General features: G+C 46.4%; 1 protein-coding gene across 1 annotated transcript in view; it reads right to left on the bottom strand.

Moving 5' to 3' along the window:
• Window positions 1-23,772, bottom strand: part of GRIA3 (glutamate ionotropic receptor AMPA type subunit 3) — a 1,215,811-nt gene extending 1,192,039 nt beyond the window's left edge. Inside the window, exons 1-2 of the mRNA XM_086918509.1 lie at window positions 23,668-23,772; window positions 22,288-22,446 (exon numbers count right to left, since the gene is read on the bottom strand). Of these exons, the coding sequence (XP_086774635.1) occupies window positions 22,288-22,446; window positions 23,668-23,758 (250 nt within the window). The 5' untranslated portion in view covers window positions 23,759-23,772. The remainder of the gene's footprint in view (window positions 1-22,287; window positions 22,447-23,667) is intronic.
• Window positions 23,773-24,926: the final 1,154 nt, after the last annotated feature.

Raw genomic sequence — 24,926 nt, forward strand, 5'->3', positions numbered from 1 at the left:
CAGAGTGGGGCGGCAGTGCACTCACACTCCCACCCTGGTACAAAACTCCTCAACTGCTAATGTGTCACTGCCAGTCGCTAATGCACAGTCACATATGGACGCCAATTCACCAAAACGCATGGGGTAGTGGAAGTGACCATCACATGCCATTTGACCCATTTGACACCAAAGGAGGTGATGCCAATTGGCCGTGACATGTTGTCACCCTCACTTCAGCTCTCTGTTTCTCAACTGTCAGTGTTTTTATATTCCCTCTCTTACCTGCCTTTGTGATCTGTTGCTGTCTATTTCTCACGCCCCTCCATCTCAGTGGTGTCGGTCTTTCCCACTGAACTCCTTATAATTTCTCACACGTTTTGCCCTCTCACTGACCCTCTCACCTGTTCTGTCTGTAACTCCCCTCTCTTTCTCCACCCTGTCACCTCTTGGTCCCTTGGCTGTCTTTTTCTCACATGTCTGTCTAAAAATCACCTTTGCCTCTTCCCGTCGCTCCTTTAGCTGTTTTTTTCTAACCTGTCTGTCTTCTTATCACCATCTCTCTCTCTCTCTCTCTCTCTCTCTCTCTCTCTCTCTCTCTCTCTCTCTCTCTCTCTCTCTCTCTCTCTCTCTCTCTCTCTCTCTCGTGTAACAGAGATGCTTTTCTAATGGGGTCGGCACACAATGGCGCTGAGGGGCTTAGACATGAAACTAACTTCTCTTCTCGACACTGTCCTTACCGCCTCTGAGGACAAAGATCACAATGACAGTGCCAGGGGTCGCAGGAGGCAAGCCGGTGGTCGCAGCTCCAACCTCGGCGACCCCTGAATGACGTCCATGCAGTCATATAACTGCATAACTAGGGATAACCACTAAAAGATCACTAAATTCTGCTGTACATGTATGACAAAGAAAAACGTCTTCACTTTTTAAAGGCAATTCCTTTTTTTAACCATTTGCATCAGTTACATTATTCTTAGCCCATATGATAATTTTGCAATAACAGTTACAATTATGTCATATCTCTTCTATTATGTGATAGGTTACATAACTCTTTTGGATACCATCTGTTAAAGCAATACATGTTATGTTGCGGATGTTGCTAGCTACAGCGACAGAAGGGCTGAGGGCGACCAGTCCTTAACGTGATGTACAAGTGCCCAGGTGCAGCTGAAATACCGCTTTCTCGATTCTAAAACACAAACCACAGACCACGAAATTGCTACAGTCTGCAATACAGGCAAAAAAAGAGCAGGCAGGTAATGCACACGCACCACCTTTTGCTGCGTTTGCCTTATTAGGGATATATAACCAAGCAATATACCACCAGAGTACAGAGCTGGCAGCAACAGTCCCACAAGACCAACAGTAAGAGCTTGCATGCAGGGGCCTTATGATTGGCATTGTAACTAGGGGCCACCAGCAGGAACCACACCTAATGCTTCCACTGGGGTCAGGATTACTGTAGGCGAGTGAGTAGATTCCACTCCGACAGCGCTTCGCATCCTGGCAGAGGGAGGTTAGTCAAAGGTTGGTGGCAGAACAATAGCCCTTGTGGTGTGGGGGTATCCGAGCTCCAGGGTGTCCCCTCTGGCAAGTCAAGTCAAGTCAAGTCAAGTCAAAGAATTTATATAGCGCACTGCCTACCCAGAGGGTCTCAAGGCGCTTAGAAATGGGAGGAGGATTGCTTGTCAAATATCCACGTTTTAAGTTGCTTTCTGAATGCTAGGTGGTTCTGGGTGAGGCGAAGGTAAGCGGGGCACTGTGCATAGGTGGCGGGCCCCTGGCATGAGAACTCCTGACAGAGTCCAGAGTGTGGAGGGCCCTTCTCTATGTACTTTGTAAGGGGCCCCCTCAAGTTTTGTTACGCCACTGGTCAAGCCAAACATAGTCGCAAAATGGGCACCTTGGCGGCATCAACAGCAAAACTGCGGCTCTTAAAATGTATATGTAACAGTTAAGGTATATCACCCCCTATGATATGTTCTTGCACTACTGGTGAGTTTAGGAGTCATTATTCTATGGACAGTATATCCAAAAGTCTGCCTCTATGTCCTTCCTTCATGAAGAACGACAGAGTACCGCGTTTTATTAACACACTTCACTAGCTAAATAAGATAATCAACTATCCTACACGTTGTGGTAACATTTATAATTAGGGAAATAAATGTTATGGATTATTGCACATCATCCCTGAGTGTGTGGAAAAATGTATCTACATTGGCATTTTATTAATAATACTTAGTAAAACTAAGGAGCCAGGTAGAGACTGTGTAAGGATCACAGGACTGCACCTGGACAACATGTAGAGTCGGTACAAAAAGTACTTTTACAATCAATTCAAATAATGGTGTAAACATAATACGCAATGCTGACATAAGTGATAGATTGATAAATGTAATGCACCTATTAACACAGGTACAAACAAGTAGGGGAGCAAGAGTTTTATCTGAAGTAAACATAAAGACTGACAATCCGGACTTCTGAGAGAAACACGTTCTATAGGCAGGCGGTAAAGACTGTGAAAGACTACAAAAAGATGTGTTGTGTTAGGAAGCCCTGAATATGATTTTTCGACAATTTTGTTCATCCACAAAAGATTAAGTTTTCTATGACACGCATTTATGTCTCAGGGCGACTCTATCTGGAGTCAAAGAAATCGATTTTAAAGGAAGCCTGCCTGACTTCCCTCGTCAGCCAACAGAATGGGCGAATGTCAAGAGCCCCCCCCTCCCAGAGTGATGAAAGATGGTGAAATTACTTTTAGACCGTAATAAAAGACAGAGAGGAACTACCGCGATAGCCCTTGGCTTTAATGACAGCTCCTAAGATGATGTAGGCCAGAATGTTGGAGCAGGTAAGAGTCTTGGCATGTATATAAAGAGCGATTGCGGTTTGGTGCAACTCACTTATAAAGAGTAGGTGTGCAACTTCTATATGTGACTGCAGGGAGCCCTTTGCATTATTGCTGCATCCAAAAATGTGTTCATTATGAAGCCCTATCTTTAAAGACGCCTAGGACCGGTGCTTTGTCAAATATTCAGTTGATAACTATCAACCTAATTCACAATACTGTGTGTGCACCTCAACGGATGAGCAGGTTTAAATGCCAGATCACCATTTAGAGAAACAGCACCGGGAAGCATTTACCTGCGACTGAACCATGGTCTAAGCTAAGGTCTGCCAATGTGTTTTTTTTCACAGTTCTAATTGCATTTGTGGTAACATTGGTATTCCGAGGGCAGAGGTTATGAACTAGGAAGGTAGTAGAGGGCAACCAAGACATAACTCAAGGTGTTCAGAAATCTTCCCAGGGTGTTTTCAGATATAATGTGTGCATTCTTAGGTCATTTCTCTGGCATAAATTACATTTGAGTGATATGTCATCTGAATTTTTTTGCCAAATATACACTTTTCCGCAAATATAGTACCTAAAAAATAGAAAGTATATTTGTGTCTATTTTTTTTGCATTTGGTTTCCCATTTTCCAAACACCTACAGCCACACCACTATCACGCGGGCCCTCTTAAGGCCCCAAGTGCCAAAAGGGCCAAAAGAAGTGAACAGATTAGTGTGACATTCTCAAACACCACCAGGTTTTCAAGGTATCTATAAGGTATTTCTGAATCTGAAATGCATTTTTCTTATAGAAAGAAAAACAAAAAAAGATAAAGGTGAAACGGCCTTTTTGGTAACACTTGAGTCAGATGATTGTCTGATTCCTGACAATCTACAGGACTTGTAAATGGATGCAAGAATTCTACAACTCCCAGAGATGCTCATCGGTTCTCCAGGGCATAATTATGAATGCTTCCATTTCTAACGATAATGGCATTACTCCTAGTCCTACTCCCTCGCCTTCCTTCAGTACAATTGAGGCCCCGCCTCCCACCCAGACCCACCCCCAGCATAAAAACTCTGCCCGCCCCCACCTCCACCTGTACATAAACAAGCCGAGCTAGCACTCAGTTGAACCGCACCGGGAGGGAGGGTCCTTGAAGGAAGGCGAGGGAGTAGGACTAGGAGTAATGCCATTATCGTTAGAAATGGAAGCATTACCTCCCGTCCCTCCCTCGCCTTCCTTCAGTACAATTGAGGACATAGCAAGCAGAAGAAAACAGGGACGGACAACTGAGTGACAAAGAACACAAAACAGTGCCCAAACACAGCAGAACAACATCCCCGGCCTCGCAAAGAGGACAAGACCCTGAGGCCCGAACCCCCAAAGGAGGAACCACCCCCACAAGAGGAAGAGCCATCAAGAACGCGGACCAAAACCCACAACCAGAGTTGGACCACAGCGAATAGACAAAGAGACCCCCACCCGGAAGGACTCCACAACCAGCAGGCCCCACAGCAAAAGATGCCGGACAGCCAAACCGAGCAAACGAGACTCCACAGCCAAGAAAGGAGCAGGACAGAACACAGGCAAAAGCAACCTGTGACAGAGCCAAAACGCCGAGCCACCGGAAGGGACAAAGAAAGGAACCGGACCCAAAAGCAACAGAGTCGAACAGCCCAGACAGAAAGGAAACATCCAAAAACAGGGCCCAGAACAACCCCAAGCGCCCCGCAGGGGCGACGGCAACCAAAAAACAAGGCCCAAAGGCAAAAGCCGCAACCCAAGACCCCCAAGGGGCCCAAAGGGAGGACCGGAAAGGACATCCAACACCAGCAGCAAAGACCCCGAAGGGAAGGACCCGACAGGCCAGGGAACAAACACCCAGACCCGGAAAAAAAAGAACCAGGCAACAGACCCCAGGCAACACGCAAGGAAGCCAGGAGCACCAAGAAGCTGGAAAGCAACACACTGCACTCGCAGAGGGGCCACCGACAACCCCAGCAGGACCCCAGCCGGAGGGAACCTCCACACCAAAAGGAGGCCAGCACCACAGGAACAACACCCAGAGCAGAACAGCAGGACCAAAAAAGGCCAGCAAACACCAAGCAGAGGACAGCCAAGAGGAAGACCGAGGGGAAGCCAGCAAGCCACCGCCAACGAAACAGGACCCCCCAACACAGCCAAGACCAGCTGTACAACAGCCAGGCAGCAGGGCAAACCCCGCACAGAACCCAGGGGAAGGACACGAAACTCCAAAGGGCACGAAGCCACCAGGAGGAACCTCCACCGAGCGACACACAACCCGGACAGGAGAGGAAAACAAGGAGCCCAATGCCAACGGGGGGCAACCAACAACCCCCGAGCACAGACCCACAGCGCCCGCACCAGAAAGGCCTAAGCAACGTAAAAGGCAGGGCAGGGAAAGGCACACCGAAGAGCCAGAGGCCCAGGAGAGGGCCAGACGCCCCCCCAAGACCCGGGACCCCAGCCCAGAGACCCTAACCGGGCCACCAAGGCCGACCGCGGCGCCACAAACAGGACCACCACAGGGAGGCCCTAAAGACCCACCAACCGTACAGACACAGGGAAGGAAGGACCCAGCAAAACAGAACTGCCAGCCCACAGGACACCCACAGAGGCAGAGAGCCGACAGCCCCAGCACCCAGACCAGAGTCCCCAGAAACAGGACGCAGGCAACCAAGGAACAAGGACCAGAACCTGGACCCACCCAGGACGCGGCAAAGGACAACGCCACCGGAGCGTCAGACGGAGCCAACACGCACAGACCCGCAGAGAGCCCCGAAAGGGCACCAGGGCAAGGCCAAAAAGGCCGCAACAGCAACCAGCAAGCGGACCCCCGGGAGAGCAGCAGGAACCAGAACAGGAACCCGAACCCAGCCAAGCCCGAACAGGCCGGCAACCGAAGCCACCACAAGTGGAGCCAGAGGAGCCAGCGAACACCGAGCCAGAAGGCAACAGCGGCCGAGCCACCAGGAGAGCCCCCCCCCGTGGACCGACCGACAAGGGAAGCAGGGACAACAGACCCCGAAGACCAACCCAACAGGAGCCAGAGGGACAGGCCGAGAAGAAGAAAACAAGCCCAGGGAACACCGCAGAAGCCAGGCACCCCGGCACAAGCAGCCACAGGACAAGCCGGAGGAGCCCCCGGGGCCACAAGGCCCGAACCCAAGAAGGAAGAGAGGCCAGGCAACCGCCGGACAAAGGAACGGGGCCGAGCACAGACTGAACGAGAGCCACCTAATAGCGCCCGGACATGCGGGAAGACCCAGGGCGAAGGCCCGAGGCTGAAGAGGAAGGAAGCAGAAACGGGCACACCCCACATAGAACTGCAGGAAAAGCAGAAAAGAAGCAGTGACCGGGAAGTGGAGAGAAGCGACCCCAAAATACAGGGCATGCCAAAAACCACCAGGCAGGGCCCGCGGAAAGGCAGCCCGAAGGGCCAACACACGGAAGGGCACCAGCTAAATCCAGGAGCAGACCCCCAGGAGAACCAGGACAGGCACAAAGCCGCCGGACACCCCAGCCCCAGCACCAGAAAGGAGCGGGCCCAAGACCCAAGCCCCACCGACAGGAACCCAGCAGACGGAACACATGGCAAGCAAACAGGACACCCAGTCCAGCAGAGCCACCCAGCAGGAACCGTAGACAGGCACTGGAGACAGCTAAACCCTCACCAAACCGGAGGAACCCGCACCAAGCCGACCCAGCACCCAAGAACATACAGCAGTGACAGGAACCCAACAGGGCAAGGCACTCCGACCAAGAGGCAGTCAGCCAGGGCAAAAGAAACGGTCAAAACCGCGCCCACCCGAAAGACAGAGGAGAAACCCACAGCAGGGACCACGGAGAGGCAAGGCACGTGAGAAAGGCAGGACGCCCCAACTAAGGCAAGGCAAGCAGAGGGCCCAAGGTGGCGACATGCAGCCACCCCGAACCGCCACCGCAAACTCCACGAAACCCAGCACCAAGGAGGGCACAGAAGAAGCAGAGAACAGGCCAGCCAGTGCCACGGCAGCAGCCAAGCAGAACAACAGGCCCACCAAGCAGCGCGGCCAGGACAGAGGACAACTGCACAACTGGAGGAAAGGGGCGACCCCCACCAAGAAGCACAGCCACAGGAGGAAGACAGGGACACGCAGCCCAGAAGCCAACGCCCCAGCGCAAACCGAGCGCGCAGAGAAACCTGAAACCAATCAGGACCAACACAGTGCAGAATGAAGAAGGAGGGCTGGGAAGAGACCGCCAACGGCAGGCCGCACAGGAAACCGCCAATCAACTGGAAGCAGGGCAGTACCACAGCGGACAAAGCCACACGCACATACAACAAGTATGAGCAACGCACGCCACACACAGCACCAACCCCCACCCTGGCACAAAGGGGCAAGCCCAACCAGGAGGGCCGGGGACACCATGGAAAGAAACCCACAGGCCCCGACCAGCAGGAAAGAGGAAAACTCTGCCAACTAGTACAGGAGACCAGCGACCCACGTCCCAAACGCCCACCACCCCGGAGCCACAGGCAGCACCAGCGGCGGGAGGAGGACCCACGACACCCAAAGATGCCAGAAGGGAACCAGCTATCCACAGGAACAGCAGGACGAAGAGGGGACGCAGAAGGCAGCAACAGAACCCCTGAGAATAGGACAGAGCAGCCACCACCAAGTCCAGCACCATCCACGGACATGAGAGGCAGAACAACCCCCACGGAGCCCAGGACACCAGGGCACCCCAGGGGGACCGGAGACCCTGACACTAGCAACAACCCCACGCGACCCAGAGGAAGACGACCGCCAAGGCCATCACCAAAGGAATCACGGAGCGCAGGCAGGAAACGAACCCCAGCCAGCGAACACAGCGCCAACAAAGGCACCAGAACAGCCGCCGAAGTACAGCCCCAAGGCCAGTACCACAGGGCAAGAGAAACGCCCAAGCATGTCCTCGAGGAGCACGCTCACTGCTGGACACGATGGGCTGTAGGGTCGCATCCGCCCCAGAAGCCTATGCGGAAGTGCAGCCGGGCATGTCCCATAACATCAACTCAGCCCGACCGCTTTTGCAATCGACATCCAGGAGAGCGGACAACCACGTTCCACAGGACCAGCAGCTAGCCCTCTCGTGTCGCCCAGCATGGACAAGGCCAAGGGGATGTCCAAGGCCAACCGGAATGGAAAAGAAACAAAAAACGGGCAAAAACCCGTCCTACCTGGCCTCCGAGAACACAGCATACCGGGAGGAGGCAGCCACGCAGCCCGACCCGGAAACACAGCCCCAGCCACAGGAGGACCGCCAAAGCACCGCTGCGGATTCCTGAGCCACCGCTCCGCCCCCACACCACGAGGGAGACGAGGAGAGGAGGCGCCGCCGGGAGAACTCAGCAGAGGGCACCGCCACAGCAGAGAGCAAAACCGAAGACTCCCCGGCACCGCCACAGGGAGGAACTGAAAGGGTGAGTCTCACCAGTGAGACAGAAAAAAACAGGTGGAGGTGGGGGCGGGCAGAGTTTTTATGCTGGGGGTGGGTCTGGGTGGGAGGCGGGGCCTCAATTGTACTGAAGGAAGGTGAGGGAGGGACGGGAGGTAATGGCATTTAAGCACATCTGAAGAGGAACCCTCTGATGGATAGATTTCTGGTTTTATTATTATTTACTAATAATTTTCCCTATTTGTTCAGATATCAAAACAAACATAACGCTATTTCTCTTCTCTGCAGCCAATTAAAAAGGGAGACCTGCATGCTGACATCCACCTTAATCACATATGCCTCCGTTTGACTCGTACCATATATACTCCACACAAGCCAACATAACGCTATTTGGTGGCAGCATGACAACAGTTACTTGAGGTTTGCACAGTTTTTAGAGAATGTGATGTTTCAAAATGTTCCTTTCAGTTTCTTGTCTGCAAGAGGGTAGCCATCAGCACCCTTCCTGATCACAGCTAATGGAACTCTTTTCCTATTGATTTTATGAAGTTTCATCAATACTAATGTAAGTGTGAGCGAGTAATGTTGCAATTCCAAAACAATGAACAAGAAACTTATGGCCATATGTACTAACAATGTGGTAGCAAAAAGTGGTCGCAATTTCATACCGTTATTTTGCACTCACTAAAGAATTTTGCAAACTGACCTAAATGATGATTCGGAGAGTGTTGCAGAGTGACCTGCATAACTTCGTTAGGCAAGTCTCAAATTGTCACAAAGAAAGGTGGGTGGCTGGGTATAGTTTGCGCTAAGTCGTGGAAGAGTCACACAACAAGCATTATGTATCCTCATAGAAATTGCTCAAAGGATAAAGAGTAACGGCCACCTGAGGTTACTGAATTTGTAGATAGCAGTCTACAAATATACAAAGCAATAATAGTCCATAACCTGAGCAAATTGTCCAAAGTGAAAATATGAGTACACACAATATTTTCATAGAAATCTTCTACAATCTTGTTTATTCCAAGTTCGGCAAATATACAGCCACTTCAGCCACCAGAAAACAACTTTAGCCAACACGTGTTTTGTCTTGTAGAATTATCCCTCGACTTCCTCAGGGCAAAACACGTCAATTAATAATGAAGAAGTGTAGTTTATTTATATCCTCACAGTCACTAAACTCAAGTTCTGTAGGTCAAATAAAAACGATTTCCTCAAAATATGGTCCTCAAGGAGAATACTAATCAACGGCGACTCGCCTAGACAATTTGGTCAGGATATTGACTTTTATAAGTCTCAAATTGTGATTCCATCCAGATGACTGCAAATAAAAAGATGGTAGCTGGCAAGGGACAGCAGACCATCACACCTGCTATCAGTTTTGAAAAACGTGAGAGTTGGCCGTGGTTTCCTGAACCACTGCCTACTCCCCTCTAAAGTTGCTATCCCAATTCACAAAAGGGAAGAGGTTCTATATAGACCCCTTCCCTTTTGTGACTTGGGCGTCAGAAACTTATCAATGGTTAGCGACTGGAATTACGGACTTACAGCGCACACAGGTGTACTCAGAGAAGGATTAGAGAATACGAGAGTACGCTCCCAAACGCCATCTCCGATCAGCCAGTCACGCCCTCGCCGCCGTCCCCCGCATCCGAAGAACGACAACAGGAGGAAGGTCCTTCTCCTACCTTTCCGCCAAGACCTGGAACTCCCTCCCGACCGCCTGCACCTGACCCAAGACCACCTCTCCTTCAGGAAGAAGCTCAAGACCTGGCTGTTCGAGCAGTAGCAGCACCCCCCCCCCCCCCCCAAGCGCCTTGACACCCTCCGGGTAAGTAGTGCGCTCTACAAATGTCTTGATTGATTGATTGATTGATGTAGTTAACTGATAAGCTAGAAGTGGGCACGTTTATGGCCAGTGAGGAGAAATTTCACAGGAGGAAATCAATTCTTGAATTGCTAACTACAAAAGATAGCATAAATATAGCAGGTCATGAGGAGAAATGTCACTACTAAAAATTATGTTAAATGACTAGACCCCAAAGTAAGAGGGACACTGAGGCGTTAAATTGTGCTGAAGTCTATGGCAAAATACCTTCAAGTTGATAGGGGGCAAAAGGATCTAACGAAATGAGGCATTTGTTACAGATCTCCCATTGACTCTGCCTGTAAATGATAGAAGAAAAACTGACCTAAAAATGACTTAAAAGCAGAGACACACCAAGACAATTACTATTATAGATAAGTACATAAACAGCAAAACGAATGTTCAACTTTCGAGCCACTAGAGGCATAAGAGATGGAACTTGATCTGTAGAAGAGCCATCAAAAGGTCCTCAGGAATGCTCAGAGCCAATCTCATTCTCATCGTTTTTGTTGCCACAACTGTAGGATAGCCTAGGTTATCCAGCATCTCTCCATAATTTGTTAGGTTATTGATAATACAGTTTAACCCAAAATATATTACGTTCTTTGCCTCATACCAATAATAAGTATACTACGTGTAATTTTGTTCAATCTTCATTGGCCGAGTTGTTTTAGTTTTTTAAATAAACACCAAATACAAGTATGTGTGAATACTTTCGTATGTAACTGAGAAATGAGAGAGGTAACTAGAAGGGCAGTTTCTAGTAAACACTGCAGACTAGCAAATGTCCTGCTTATAAACTATAACATACACATCTAGACACTAGGAAGCAGTTTTCTAATTTATCTTTAGCTACTTCTTCCGGAAAACTGACAGATCTATTTTAGGGAGGTTCTAATGCGTCATTTTATTTCATGAGAGTAACAGTAATTAGGGTTTGTGCCATACATATCAGAATGTGGACCAGGAAGTTTGAACTTATCCTATGTTTAACTATTTCTACTGCAATATGGACTTGTCAGAATTCTTGAAAGGACTCCAGGATATGGGGACATCTCTCCAGAATTGAGGAACGAAATCATTTTCCCCACCCTTGCAGATCCATTGGGTTAGTGTCCCACCACAAAAGACCCTGAAACCTCCTATCCAGCACGTATCGTCAAAAACTTACATAAAATCCAAAAGAGGTACCCAGATGGTATAAACTAGGAGTGTACACTGTAGGTCAGGAAGGGATTATGTTAGAATATCAATAACAAAAATGTAATCTGGCAATAATATTGTGTCCTAATTTTTCTTTACAAAAATATTGTCCCATTGAGTCTTAATAACTAACTCCAATGGATGTTTTTGTAAAGAATATGTAAGGGACAATTTTTTCCCAGACAATATTTTGGTACTGATGGAGCAGGGTTTTCGCGTAAAATAAAACCTGCTCAGATTGAACCCTCAGTAACATTTACTAACCGTGTGCAGTAAAAAAAAAACGAGAAAAGATTAACATGGGAAAAATGTTTCTGCGCAAGCGTGAACTACACTACTGAAGTAGGCCTCAAAAATGCTTTTGGCTGCTGAAAAATAAAGGACTAATGCTGCTTTTAGTTATTAATAACAGCTGTAATGCAAGCGCTAACATGGGTTGCGCTGGGATAAATGCAGCCTTTGGGTTGGTGCGTAGAGAAATGCATTTTCAAATGAAAGATAAATGTTAGTGTTTTGTTCATTGTAGAAACAAGCATGGGTTTCATTCTGCATGACAGATAAACGGTTAAAGTCAGCTGGATTGAAAATTAAATCCTAGAAAAATGAGAAAATGTGAGCATGAGGGAAAGAGGAACCTGACTTTCTCCTTCGAATCGTGAGTGCCTGCGAAGATCCGTGTTAAAAGAACAATGTTATGAAGGTAGAGGGAATCTTCCTCTGCAGATAGGGGCTCAGCGGAAAAAGAATACAATGTAAAAGATGACTGCCAGAGAAGAGGAAACAAATGATAGAGTTTTGAATTTAAATCCTGGGGAGAAAGTTGGTGTCATATGGACGAGTAAAACAAAGAACTCTTTAAAACGTATGTGTGCGTAGAGAGTGGTGTGACAGTACACCCCCTTCCTTAACCAATCAAATGTGAAGCATGACCTAAGTTAGATACTTCTGTGGGTTAATCTTTTGGGCTTTAGGGTATAATTCAGGTGCCCGGAGGGAGGGGTTTTGGACAAACATCTTTGCTGATTGTTGGGGTGAGATCGTCGCATGTCGTCGGTTTGCTGTTCTTCCTGTGTTTCCTGACTTAGTCTTTGCCTCTTTAAATCTTCTTGAGGGGCTCTTGCTATTTCCCTGGCCAGGAGATAGTGTTTCTTAAGTGGGTAAGTATAGCCTGATATCTGAAATTGCATAACTTTTGCAAATTTATTTTGTCTCTGAATTTTTTTATCTTTTCTCCTATCCACTCGTTAATGTGCTGACATTGATTATGAATTTGTCATTTTCTCTTCTGATGTTATTTGCTTTGTAACAGGCTATGGTTGGTGCTGTGTTTGTGTACTTGATGGCATTGCTTTACATTATTTAGATAAATATTATACATTTACAAATAAGTCTGTCTTTATTAGAGTATTTTATTCATGAGTACTGATTTGTTTACATGATCAACAACATAAAGATATAATTGCCAAGTTTGGTAGATTAGGAAAAGCATACTAATGGAGATTGTTAAATTGGTACGGTTTTTAGAATCACACTAATCCCAGCGCAAAGGAGCTTGTTCGGTAATGGAAATTGGGCCCTGTTTTTGGAAAATTATAAGTTCCTGAGCGCTGGATCAGTACCATACTCCAAGAAGGCCAGATCTAAGACAGCTATCCAGGGTATCTTCATTAAATAAATGTACCTATAATACATCTACATGGAACTCATTTACATAGTCAGAGGTAAACCTGAAAATCTTGCATGGATCTGTCCCTCATGGAGCTGTATTGTACACCTGTAGCATAAACCTTCATTGGCATTTTGCAACTCCAGGTGTAGATGTTTTTATTTGGAAGTAGAGTTCTAACAGTCTTCTCATGTTTTCCTGAGATGACTGAAAGCAAGAACCTGGTCCCAGTGCCAGTCGGCACAAAGAGAGGAACTGCTATCAAACAGATATTTAATGCTTCTCCAAACTGTTAATAGAAATATTTGGAACTTCTTACTGAAAAAAATACTTTCTATATTAACTTAATATGTTGACACAAAGCATTTGAGACACCCAATTTAATAGTCCAGCAATAGCAACTAATGTGAGATTCCCTAAAAAAGTACAGAAAAAAGCAAATGTTGTACCCATCTGAGGAATCACGTAGACACCTGGCCTCTGGCAGCATCAGATACAGTCTGTATAGTTTTCTTTATCACAAGATAATTTTCCAATGATCCAATCATCATATAATGAGACTTTATTTTACATCACCTGACACAGAAAGACCAACTAAGTGCACCTGGCACATTCATTCGAGGCCATTACCCACTGTATTAGCCATCAGATGTACCAGCGTTGTGTAGAAAAGTCCTCTCAAGTTTTTCAAACAAAAACACCTGCTGCCCATTGCAAGGCCATCATTTATCAGGAAGTACCTGTGATGCTCATGTTATTCTGTTTGGGATATTAATTCTTAGTCTTGAAATGTGGACGTTCCTTTTAACATTATATCTATTTTTATTTAGTTATCACATTAATTATATTTTTATTGTTTTGCTTCAGGAATGTTCGTACGTGGATCCCACAGCTCTCATTCCATCCTGCAAGATTTAAGCATTAATCTTGCCAAGCGCTGTCAGTGAGGAGCCACTAAGGCTTGGTTCACTTCAGTCTGTGAAAGATTAATTTATGGAGTTTTTTAAGCGTAGGTAATCCAGCCTTTACAAAACCATTGATTTACCCTTACTGAAATTCCCAATAATGTACATTTTTCCCATTGGATACTCTGTTATTTTTACGTAGGTGCTTGTAAATGAGAGAAGCTGAAGGCCACATACACAAAAAGTTAATAAAACACAGAGTTCGAAAAAATACCCAACTAAGACTGCAAATGTCATACTTCTGAAATCCTAATTTCAAAATAGAAATCTATATTTTTTATAGCAGCTAGATTTCCTCAAAGGAAATTGAACTGCTTTAAAAAAAAGTTCAATTTTCAAAAACTTCAGTGAGAGTTGGCTGTGCCCCTCCCAAAGGGTCCACCCTTTCTTGCACAGAGGAAGTGTCCAACGAGAATCCCTTCCCCTTGGATACTACGTTACAATCCCAACTTTAGAGTCGGCAACTGATCAATGGTTTTGAAGGTGCAAACCATTGATACATACCTTATCAACTCGCAATTTGGAAGGAACGTCCAAAGCTCAGAACTTTCAAAGTGCGTTTTGCCAGGGCTTGGAACCCCCAATTTTGTAATATAAAAAAAAATTTGAATCACAAAATGAGCTAGTACATTAGGAAAGGGGTTTTTGTCGTTTAAAGCTCCATTTTTGTGAACTAAAGTGTTTGCGACTGCCCTTAAATCGCTGAGGCTCTAGAACAAGGGATAATTTAATGTGTCTTATCACAGTGGATTTAAGAATAACTTGGGGAAGGTTTTCGGTGCAGTATTGATTGTGAAAGAATAGAATTGGGGTCTAGTTATGATTAAGAACATCCAACTTAAGAACAGAATTCCAAACAGCACACATCAGACACAGGAGAGTAATCACAGCATAAAAGCATACACAGGAGTTGAGAATAAGTACAAATTATAGTAATGCCCGCAACAGGTTTACTTGCAAACGAAATGGATCTGTCAACAAAATGTATGCAGCTCTGGATGTATGGACAATTGTCCATTCCCACCAAAGTGGAATGCGTTGTAGGAAATTAGGCTTGTGTCAAATCTGATTTTCCAAAGTCTTTGGTATTGTGAAAAACTACAAAAAAAAAACATTAATTCTATCAATCTCTTTTTACTTGAAACTGGACACTTAACATCAAATCTCACTTTTTAAGTTCGATTTTGCTGCTCAAGCATTTCAGAAGAAATGCTTATTAGTTTTGGCCTTGAGCCAAGTGCATCAATGTTTAATGTTGGCAACATCTTTGAAATAGGAGCCATTCAATTGCCCAAACGAATCAAATGACCATTACACAAAGCACTAGGAAGAAGTGCTAGAGGAACATAAATAGAATGGCGAGCAGCTATTGCTTTACAATGCTATGTTGATCACAGCTCAAACAAGGAACTCATGTCTCTGCCTCTTGCTTCAAAAACAACTCCAAATCAATGACAATGGTTCCCTTGATGGAGAAGAGTTTCAAGGTAGAAACAAATGTAATTCATAAGCATGTTTATTAGACATTACTAAAATCAATCTTTCTTGCTTAAGCATTAATCTTGACATACACAATTTTAATAAAATGTTTATCTTGGGTGAACCTATGTTTGATATGCGGAAAAGTCCCCACTTCAGGCAAAAAGTATTGGAACACTTCATGCATTGCAGCTCCATGCCAGTTAGCCAAAAAAACATTGATTTGAACAGAGAAAATTGGTCATCCGAAAAACTAGAAGTAATGCCAAATGGCAGCAGATGGCATGGTGGGCAGCATAACACATCAGAGAGATTTTTTTTTTCAAAATAGACTCAAGTGCTGTGTACAGCATATGCTGCTAGGGAATAAATGGCAAAGCTTCTAAAATGATGGAGTATTCGCCACACGAATGTTTGACAGCACCATGGAGCTCGGATATCACTAAAATGTAATGCTCCTGCTGGTTTAAGAGGACATGTCAAAGGTACATTAATGGAAACGTAATCGCCGGAGTTGAAAAAAGAAAATATAGGTTGTCACACTGGTATGTTTCAACTACCATTGAAAGGCAACTATTACAACAGAGAATGGGGTAAGAGATGTGGCCTAGTGGCTAACGCTGCTGGCCTTTGAACACGGGGAACCAGGTTGGAATCTCAGCTGTGGCTCAACATCCTGTGATCCTGGATAAATCAGGTAATACCCATGTGCATAATAAGATTTTTTTAATGTGTGATGTAAACTGGCCGTGTTATAAAGCACTTTAATGCCCTTGGGCCATGTTTAGATAGATAGATAGATAGATAGATAGATAGATAGATAGATAGATAGATAGATAGATAGATAGATAGATAGATAGATAGATAGATAGATAGATAGATAGATAGATATCAGAGCAGCAATTTAAAATCACTCTGAAACAGATATGTACATTATACAGAAACCCTAAAATGGGTTTTATCAAGGAAAGACCCTATGCATGAGAGGTATACATTAGATGCTGCAGTCAAATAGATCTGCCTCCTCCCTCCCCCTTCGCCCATTTTCAAAGGCTCACGTTGCTTCGAGTAATGCTTTCCCAGCGAAATTCCACAGAGGGTCACCTTTAGGGTTTCATTCGCCCGCCTGTGTTTCCTGCAATCCATACGTAATTCAAGTGCATTCGTCGGCTCGGAAGGTGTAGAACAGCAATTTTTGCAATGACAGTGCAGAGAGGGGAATATGAGCTCTGAGTGCTAATGAGCGGAGACTGCAGAGGCTGGGGGAAGGGGGGTGCTACAGCACCGCAAGAGCAGAGCAGGGAGGCAGGGGTGGCCACTTCAAAGGAGGGTGGTCTACATGGCACATTTACCTTCTTAGAACGCACATTTAAAGAGATTATGCGTCTTAATCCTGATTCACATGCCAGGCACGAGAGATGTCGTCAGTTGCACAACCTGAGGTGTGTTCACATTTCAATGGCATGCCCTATGTACGAAAGCATTAAAGTAGAATGCAGGAATTTGCAGCCCTGTTGGATAATTTGTGTTTACCTGGTAAAATACAGCAGACAGAAGGCATTCATTCATTCGTACGATAAATGTCTAGTTCACCAGTGTTGTGCTGGGGCCAATCTGTTCACATGGCTGGATCCGTGTGAGCACGATCAATAAGTAAATGACAAAAATGTCAAGGGCAAACTTAGCATAATGAAAAAAATGTGTGAAACGCCCACTCAAATGAGTTTTTGTTTGTTTTTGTTACATTTCCACAGGGGGCGTGGTCCCTGTGCCCAGCATACCGCCCAGTCACTCCTCTTAACTCTGCTTTTGGTAAGTCACACCTTGTCAGTATACTTGACACCACAGCTCATCCGGCATCACCAGCCTGCACACCGTGTGATCCTGGTGCGGGACTTGCACGTCTATCGCGTTTTTTGTTTCAGTGATAGACAGAGGACTTGTGGAACTCTGACTGGTCATCTGTGGCTGAATGCATGTGGACTTCTGCAAAAGTGGGCACTGCGCCAAAAGTCCCTTTTCTATCTCTTTTTTGCGACAGAAACAGGATTCGCATTGCACTGCCCATTCGGTAAGGCATCTTTCTTTTTACAATATAAAAAGGGAAAAGTCCTCTCTGTGTGTGCTCCATAATATAGTATGAAAGTTCCATTCTCGTCATTAACTACAATTTGGTTCATTATATTAGGTCTGGCGTCAGCCAAGTCCTTTCGAATTGACTAAAAGTTTATGTATAATAGAGTTATAGGGGATTTCACCCAAACCCTCTTCATCCATTGGCCTATTGTTGTGTTATTCACGTTTTACTTCCACCCACCACAGCATCACCAAGGGGCAAGAAGCCAGCAGCAATTGGCTAACTTCTCAGTGAATGACAGCAGTCTGCTCTTCCACATGGAGCACATCCTCAACCAGTGAAGTTGTCTTCAGTGCATGGGACTAAATGTCAATGTGGGCTTTTCAGAATTTTTTTTTTTACTTTTAGCCAGTTTTTCTACTTTGTATCGATGAGGGCCCAGCAGCTGCCCCGAAAATATACATGCGCAAAAACTATGACAAAGCAGAACACGTACTGGGAAAGCGTAATGGCTGGCAGGAAAAGCCAGATCTATTGGCTTCGCCAGTGCTTGTTGTCATTGAGGCACTTGACCTTGGCATTTTTGTCAGTGACGTTTCAATATGATGGTTCTTGGATAGGCAAATCATCACAAACCATGCTGTCCATCCTGGATATTAGCGTGGGTTAATGAAGGTTAACTGCTGGAAGGGAAGAGGTGGAGTGTGGGGATGAAGGCTTCTGGGGCTACGGAGGAAAGAGTCAGAGTGGCGGAGAGGTAAAAGGCAAGAATGAAATGAGGAGAGTTTGTATGGAGCTGCAATTCCAGTCCGGCAAGCAGAGGAGATAAGATTAAGTAACGGGCAATTAGCTTGGTCAGGTATATACCCAGTATACCCGCCCCCAGCCAGCCTGATATAACCCACAATGGGCTAAGCCTGGCTGCAATGGAGTTACAGGACCTGCCCTTGTCTGAACAGCCCTCTAAATTCCTAAGATGACCAGTGGAATCCAATCATTATCACCCTCAATCACCTTCTCACTGGGAGGCAGACCCTTACAAACTAGCCATATTTCATAATCTGAAGACACATTCAGAAGACAATAACAACTAATACAGTTATGGCCAGTTATTGACCCTTTCACCCTAACCATTTGAAAAAACAAAACATTCAGAAAAATGCATTATGCAAATTTAACCCTGAGAAATTGGGAACAACCATGTGAATTGGTGTTTCATCACACGTTTGCCTTGATTCTGGGGCACTTTACCGAGCTAGATTGAAGTGCACATGAGAAAACGCAGTCATGAGTGTGGTGTTCCAGCCCAATTTATAATCCTGATTTAAGCAATGAGCGTCTACCATACTCAAAACTTGAGGAAGGAATGCATACATCTAATGTAACAAATCAGTACGAATATGTGTTGATATAGATGCCACTAAAGTGATGTGTGAATGTGCACTAATGGTACGGAGGCAGGTGTATGGGTTAGCGTAAAGCGCTGTGATACCTTAGGGACATGTTTGCGCTATACAAAACTCTAAAATAAATACCCAATGACACAAGATCCTGCTAATATGATATGGGCCCAGAAAGTAGATCTATGCATAATGTATAATATCTATAACCAGGGAAGCATGACATGAGGGGTGAGGTGGTCGTATGAAGGTGGCGTGCCTTGGTCTCTGCTCAAAAGCTATTGTACTAGGGCGTGGGAAACCTATAGGAAACTCAACTGATAGATGTAATGGTAGAGTGTACTTATAGAAATCAAAAGAAATATGTTGTAGGGGGGCCTTTTGATTTTAGATAGTGGTAGAAGAAATAGCTCTTACATCCTTATTCTTGCAAAACATTATAGAACAAAACTTTGTTTCGTCTGACAGTATTTTTCACTAAATTACATTTCGAAGTAGGCGCAGGAGTAGAAACCTAGATCTGTAGAATTCCTAATCTCAAAGTGTTGGACTGGAAAAAGGGGGAATGGAATTGGAATCTTAAGGTGGGAGGAGTGATGTGCCCTATGAAGAGAGTGGGACACGTGTTCTGAAAAAGAAGATAACTATCTGATTGGGCTGAAAATATAATGATTGGCATCAGGGAGGTTGGAAATTATTGAAGCTCCAGAAGGCTTTCCAGCTGGAAGTGAAGAAGACCTGTGCAAAAGAACATTCAATATAAAACACAGGGGAAAGATAGGAAGCCGTAAAGAGTCGTGTGATGGGGCATCAGTGAAGGGAGTCCCTGTTTTATGGTGATGTGAGCTCAATAAGTTAGCATGTAGCCAATATGCTGTCCAAGCTTAAATACATTTTTGGAAACATACAAATCTATACTTCAATGATTTTTCCCTTTTCGTCGATCAATAGCCCTCTTCCATTAAAGCCCCTCCCCCCTGGTATGACCTGAAGTGGTTCTTGATCTCAAGGTCCTACTGATATTATTCCTTGTTCCTCCTTCATTAGTGCTGAGAAGCAGCTCTTTTGTCTTGTGGGCATTATATAAATCTCACTAATAGGTAGATAAATATTAATGCTTATGATATCAGCATGACTTTTTGCCTCAACCTACAGCTTCAGAGAGGTTCTTCTAGGAACTCTTCCTTTTTCTACAGAAGTCCATAAAATGACCTCACTGGCTGATGAGGTCATCGCAACCCTGTGTCGCGCGTGCCCTTCATAGTGACCGCTTCTGATAACCGAGCTGTGGTCACACTTCCTAAGCCATCCCCCGCTTTACTTCTCCCCTTGTCTGGCACACATCGCGCCACCACTTAGCGCGTTCCTACAGTATTCGGCTAACCAAAGCCCAAAGTGCCCTTGAACCACCGCACTCAGAACTGCTAGCTCCACACATTGGATCTGTTACAGGCAGAAGTGCCTCTCCAGTCTCAGAAACTGGCATGCGCTGGAATTCTGCGGCTCACATCAGTGCGCTCACAACTGATAGAGAATGACATTCTTCCACTTATTTGGAGGAGCGATGCAGCCCTCAGTGACTTACTGGGCGGGACTATACGTATTATTTCTCTATTTCGCGACTGCGTTTCTGTTTGTTGGCATAGCGACAAGGTCACTTATTCGTCATCATTATTCTATTATTTGCCTATGCATGTTCTTGTTCCATTGCGCTTCAAGGCGTATCTGCTGTGTAGTTAGAATAGAGGTCTTACATTTTACCATTGTGATTCACATAGGACCTTTCTCCCTTGGATTGTATTCCATGCTCAAGGGACATGGCCATGAATGGAAACAGATATAGACAATAATTTCTACAGATATATAGGAAGGAAAGGCACTCGTGTCTACAGATACATAGGAATGAAGCAGGAGGAGTTTTGTGTAGGCATCTGGTGGATATGCTTTAGGAGGCAAAGGTTTTTAATAATGTCTGTTGAGAAGCACGGACAATCAGACAACCCATGGATAATTAATCAGGCCAGATGTAAAATGTATTCAGCTTTAATCCACATAATTGAAATTTGGGAAGCTATGTTTGAGATACAGCCTCTTGAAGGGATTAAGATGATTGCGGATTAATAGTCAGATGTTAGCCATGGAAGTCTTCGCGCAGGGAGGGATTAGAAAAATGAATTGTGGCGACGAGGCAATCCCTGTGGGCTGTTTGTTTATGTGTTGCGTTGTGAAAATGTGCGATTTGGGGAACATCTTAACTTGAACTCAGCGTTACCGTTCGGTTGAAATCAGGTTAACAGCTCATGCAGACAAGAATACTGTACCCGGAAGCTGGACTCTCTCGACATAAAATACAACACCAGACACAAATCACGAACAGAGATTCACGTTGAACTATTTCAAATATGTACAAATCGTGTGTACCATCCTCGCCAGAGATCTTCAACTAAACGGATATTCAGCCCAAGAAGAAAGAAAAAAACACAAGCAAGCCGATTTGTGCTTTCAGAGAAAATCCTGTGCAGATGTGGAAGTGAATACTGCTGTGGCCGAGGATATATTACACAAATCTGTTCATTTAAAGCTGTGCATCTTATTGCACCCATCCTTCAAGCAAGCCCATTACTGTCTTTGGGCCAGAGTCCCTGCACGGGCCTGTGGGAGAGCAGAGATTAACCCATTCATTGCCAGCACACTGACAGCCTATTTGTTACCATAATGAAAAGGCACCATGGCGGCGTACAGGCATTGACATGCGGTAAGGAGCCCTGACTGTGCAACCTGCACTAAGGTTAGGGCCTCTTGTGTCCACCACCCCTTGAGGTGGTGCCCTGGATGTAAGGATTATTTACTGTGAACGTGAGCGCTCTAAACCTTGATTTGGCGGACCTGGGAGCAGCCCGTAATCTTTAATGGAGAGCTTTCATCAAGTGCATGATAGCGTAAGGCTGGCCGAGTCAGGGATTGCCACAACTCAGCATATAACTGCTGCACTTGCAGAAGTAAATTCCCTCACTCTTCCACCTCAGGATCCTCTTCCAATCAACCCTCTCTTCTATATTTGTCAAGACCGAATGAAAACCCAAAACTCTGATCCTTAAGGTAACCTTTAGCACATTACTAACTCCAGACATGCAGAAGTAGGTAAGGTAACATCAGCAAGCCACACAAACTTCGGCTTTGGCGTGTCACCAGAATACGTACTTTTCGCGCATAGTGTAGGGGTGTGTGGGTGTGAAACACTCGAATACAGAGAACACAGCTGTCGCTGGCTTAGCTGCACCCACCCACGCGTTGGCGCGCATGGTACCCATGGGGTACAGTCAGTTCGCTTTACAACACGCTGCCTTTGCAGGTGAGAACCTCTACTTACAGGCATTGGTGACGGAAAAGCTGTTGGAGGAGTCCAGGTGGTCTACGTGATGGAACAGCTGGAAGGGCTTCTCTGTGATGTTTTGGTTTGTGTTATACAGCTGGACAGCAAACAAAAAGGCGCTGTGCTCCTGAATTGTGTTTCTCATGAAAAGTCCACCTATGGAGACAGAAAGGGGAAACATGGTGGAAAGGGGCTGGTTAGAGGTCTGGAGGGAACAATATCTGTAAGACTGAGCAGCCATATAACCAACTCCTGAGCCCCAGGGAGAGCATGCCACTGGAGGCAGCACCCCGGGACTTACAAGCATCCCACCTTAGACAGTTGTGTAGAAAAAGCGCCCATGGCCCCAATGCAGCCACAGAACATGAGCTGCCCAGGCTCGTGGCTGGAAGGGTGAAGTCAGCCACAGCTGAGGTGCGATGGGACCCTTGGGTCCGCGGGCCCTGGCCCACTGCACCTGCTGTCCCATTGAAAGGCACGCCCCAGCCTTGCATTGCAAGAGTAAAGTGACAATGGGACCCCCAGGGCTCCTTTCATTGCCAATCTAGCACCCTCTGCAGGAGCCGCCCTGGCACTCGCCTGGCATCGCTGCGCTCCAGACTTGGTCTTAATGAAACCTGCACCAGTGTCTCTCTTGACTTTCCAGGCACATCTGCACTGTCTCGCGCCCGGCTGATTTATCGTTCGCACCCGCCTAAAGTGTGAAATTGCAGCAGACACAGTCGGGTATGCAGGTGCCATTTACCGCGGATTCATGGCAAAGGGAGCCGAAGGGGGCAGCTGATGTACTTTCACGAAGCGCCGGGTGGAGGGGAACATTCTTTCTAATTGTGCAAGTCTCTGAATAGAAAGGGACTTTGCTATGCTCATCTTGCGTGTGCGCAGACACACACCGGCACACACAACCCACGCGCCCTAGGCACACAACCCCCGCACCAAGACCACATTTCGTTATCTTGCAGCCTTCATAACGCACACATAGGTCCCCATCGCACTTGAAAGGACAGACAACAGCCCTGCGGGCTTTATTGTGTCAAAGTGTGACAACTTTCCAGCATTATGCGAAATGGGCGGATATTAATTGGTTAGGAAAACAATGAAAACAATTCGAAGAAGAAAAAAAAAGGGCTCTGGTGCGCGACCACTAATGGACCACGGGACCCACGCGCCGCCGAGCTATGCAGTATTTCCCATAATAAAAAAAGCTGCAGTGTTTCCTCTCAGTCCCCCCATTACACAGTAGTCTGGGTCTCGTCTGCTTCGCACAAAGTGGCTTTTCAGAGGCACATACCCCCCATGCACTGAACCGCAGAGCCGCAAGATAATTCCAAGTTAATTTATGAACCCAGTGCAAAAATACACAGCGCGTTGGCTTACCTATGTTGATGGTGTTGGGAAATCCGCCAAAAGATTCGCCCCACAGTCCCACCATGACCAGGGAGGCAGTCTGAATCAGATTTTGCCACATTTTGCTGGGTCTTATAATTCAGTTCCTAAAACGAAACTGGCGAGGCAGGAGCATCGGCTCAAGCGCAGCCCGGAGGTCCCCGTCCCCGTGTCCTCTTCAGAGCAGCCTGGCAGAGTCCATTGGCTGAGAGGGTGGACGGCAGAGCGCGCGCACTCCTGGCCACTACTGCAGGAATCCCGGCCGCCGTCCCCCTTCGAAGATGGTGCTGGAACGGGAGAAAAAGAGATCAAATCCACGAGGAAGGCTCTCCGGAATGGGCAAGCGGAGGGGCTATTGATCAAACTTGATGTGACGTGGAATTAAAGCCGCATCCCTCCGCGCCGCCGTGGAAGTGCTGCCCCTGCCTGCAAAGAAGCACAAGCGCTGCATTTGTCAATAGCGAGGGCGCAATCAATAGGAGCACACCAGCCTCACGTGGATAGATAGCAGCTCCGAGCTGCAGCTGGCCGGCCCTCTGCGAGCTGCAGTGCCTGTGCTGCTGGGGGCAGGGAGGGAGGGGCCGGCGCGTGGGAGAGGCGAGGGGAGCGCGCGGGCGGAGGTGGCCACTCGCTCGCTGCATTCATGGTGCAGGAGGACAGAGCAGGGACGGTGGGTGTGACCTGGGGTAAGGTGCTTAAATATGGGCGAGGAGAGGGACAGGCGGGCGAGTCAGAGCAAGGACCAAGGAAGGGGTAGGATGCGGAAGGGTGAAAAAAGAGAGGGGCCCACGAACTTGAACTGCCTTCCAGAAAGACTATGACACAGTAAAACAGTCCAGGGGGTTAGTCTGGGTGATGTGAATATGTGGACAGAAAGTGATCTGTGACTGCAGTAAGCTTGATGATGTAATGTTTTTAAAGAGGTGTCTTCAACTGTTTCCTAAACTGGAGTCGCGTTGGGGTGGTCTTGATGGATGCCGGGATGTTGTCCCAGTTCCTGGGTGCATAGATAGGAAAGGCCAACTGTCTTGCTTTTCTTTTGGTGTGTGCACTAGGGTTGCCACATGTCCATATGAATCAGGGGGGAGGTAGAAGTTATTGTAGGGTTCACTCTACTTCCACACTTACAACGTCCTTAATCAAAGGGGAGTGATCGCCACTGGTCTCTTGGGGTCTAGGTCTTCTCAGGGTTGACCCTCAACCAATCTCTGCCATTGGTGGTGTAACTAATCACCACGGTGGTGTATCGT

This window comes from Lissotriton vulgaris, chromosome 4_1, assembly GCF_964263255.1.
Source record: "Lissotriton vulgaris chromosome 4_1, aLisVul1.2, whole genome shotgun sequence".
NCBI classification, from domain to species: domain Eukaryota; kingdom Metazoa; phylum Chordata; class Amphibia; order Caudata; family Salamandridae; genus Lissotriton; species Lissotriton vulgaris.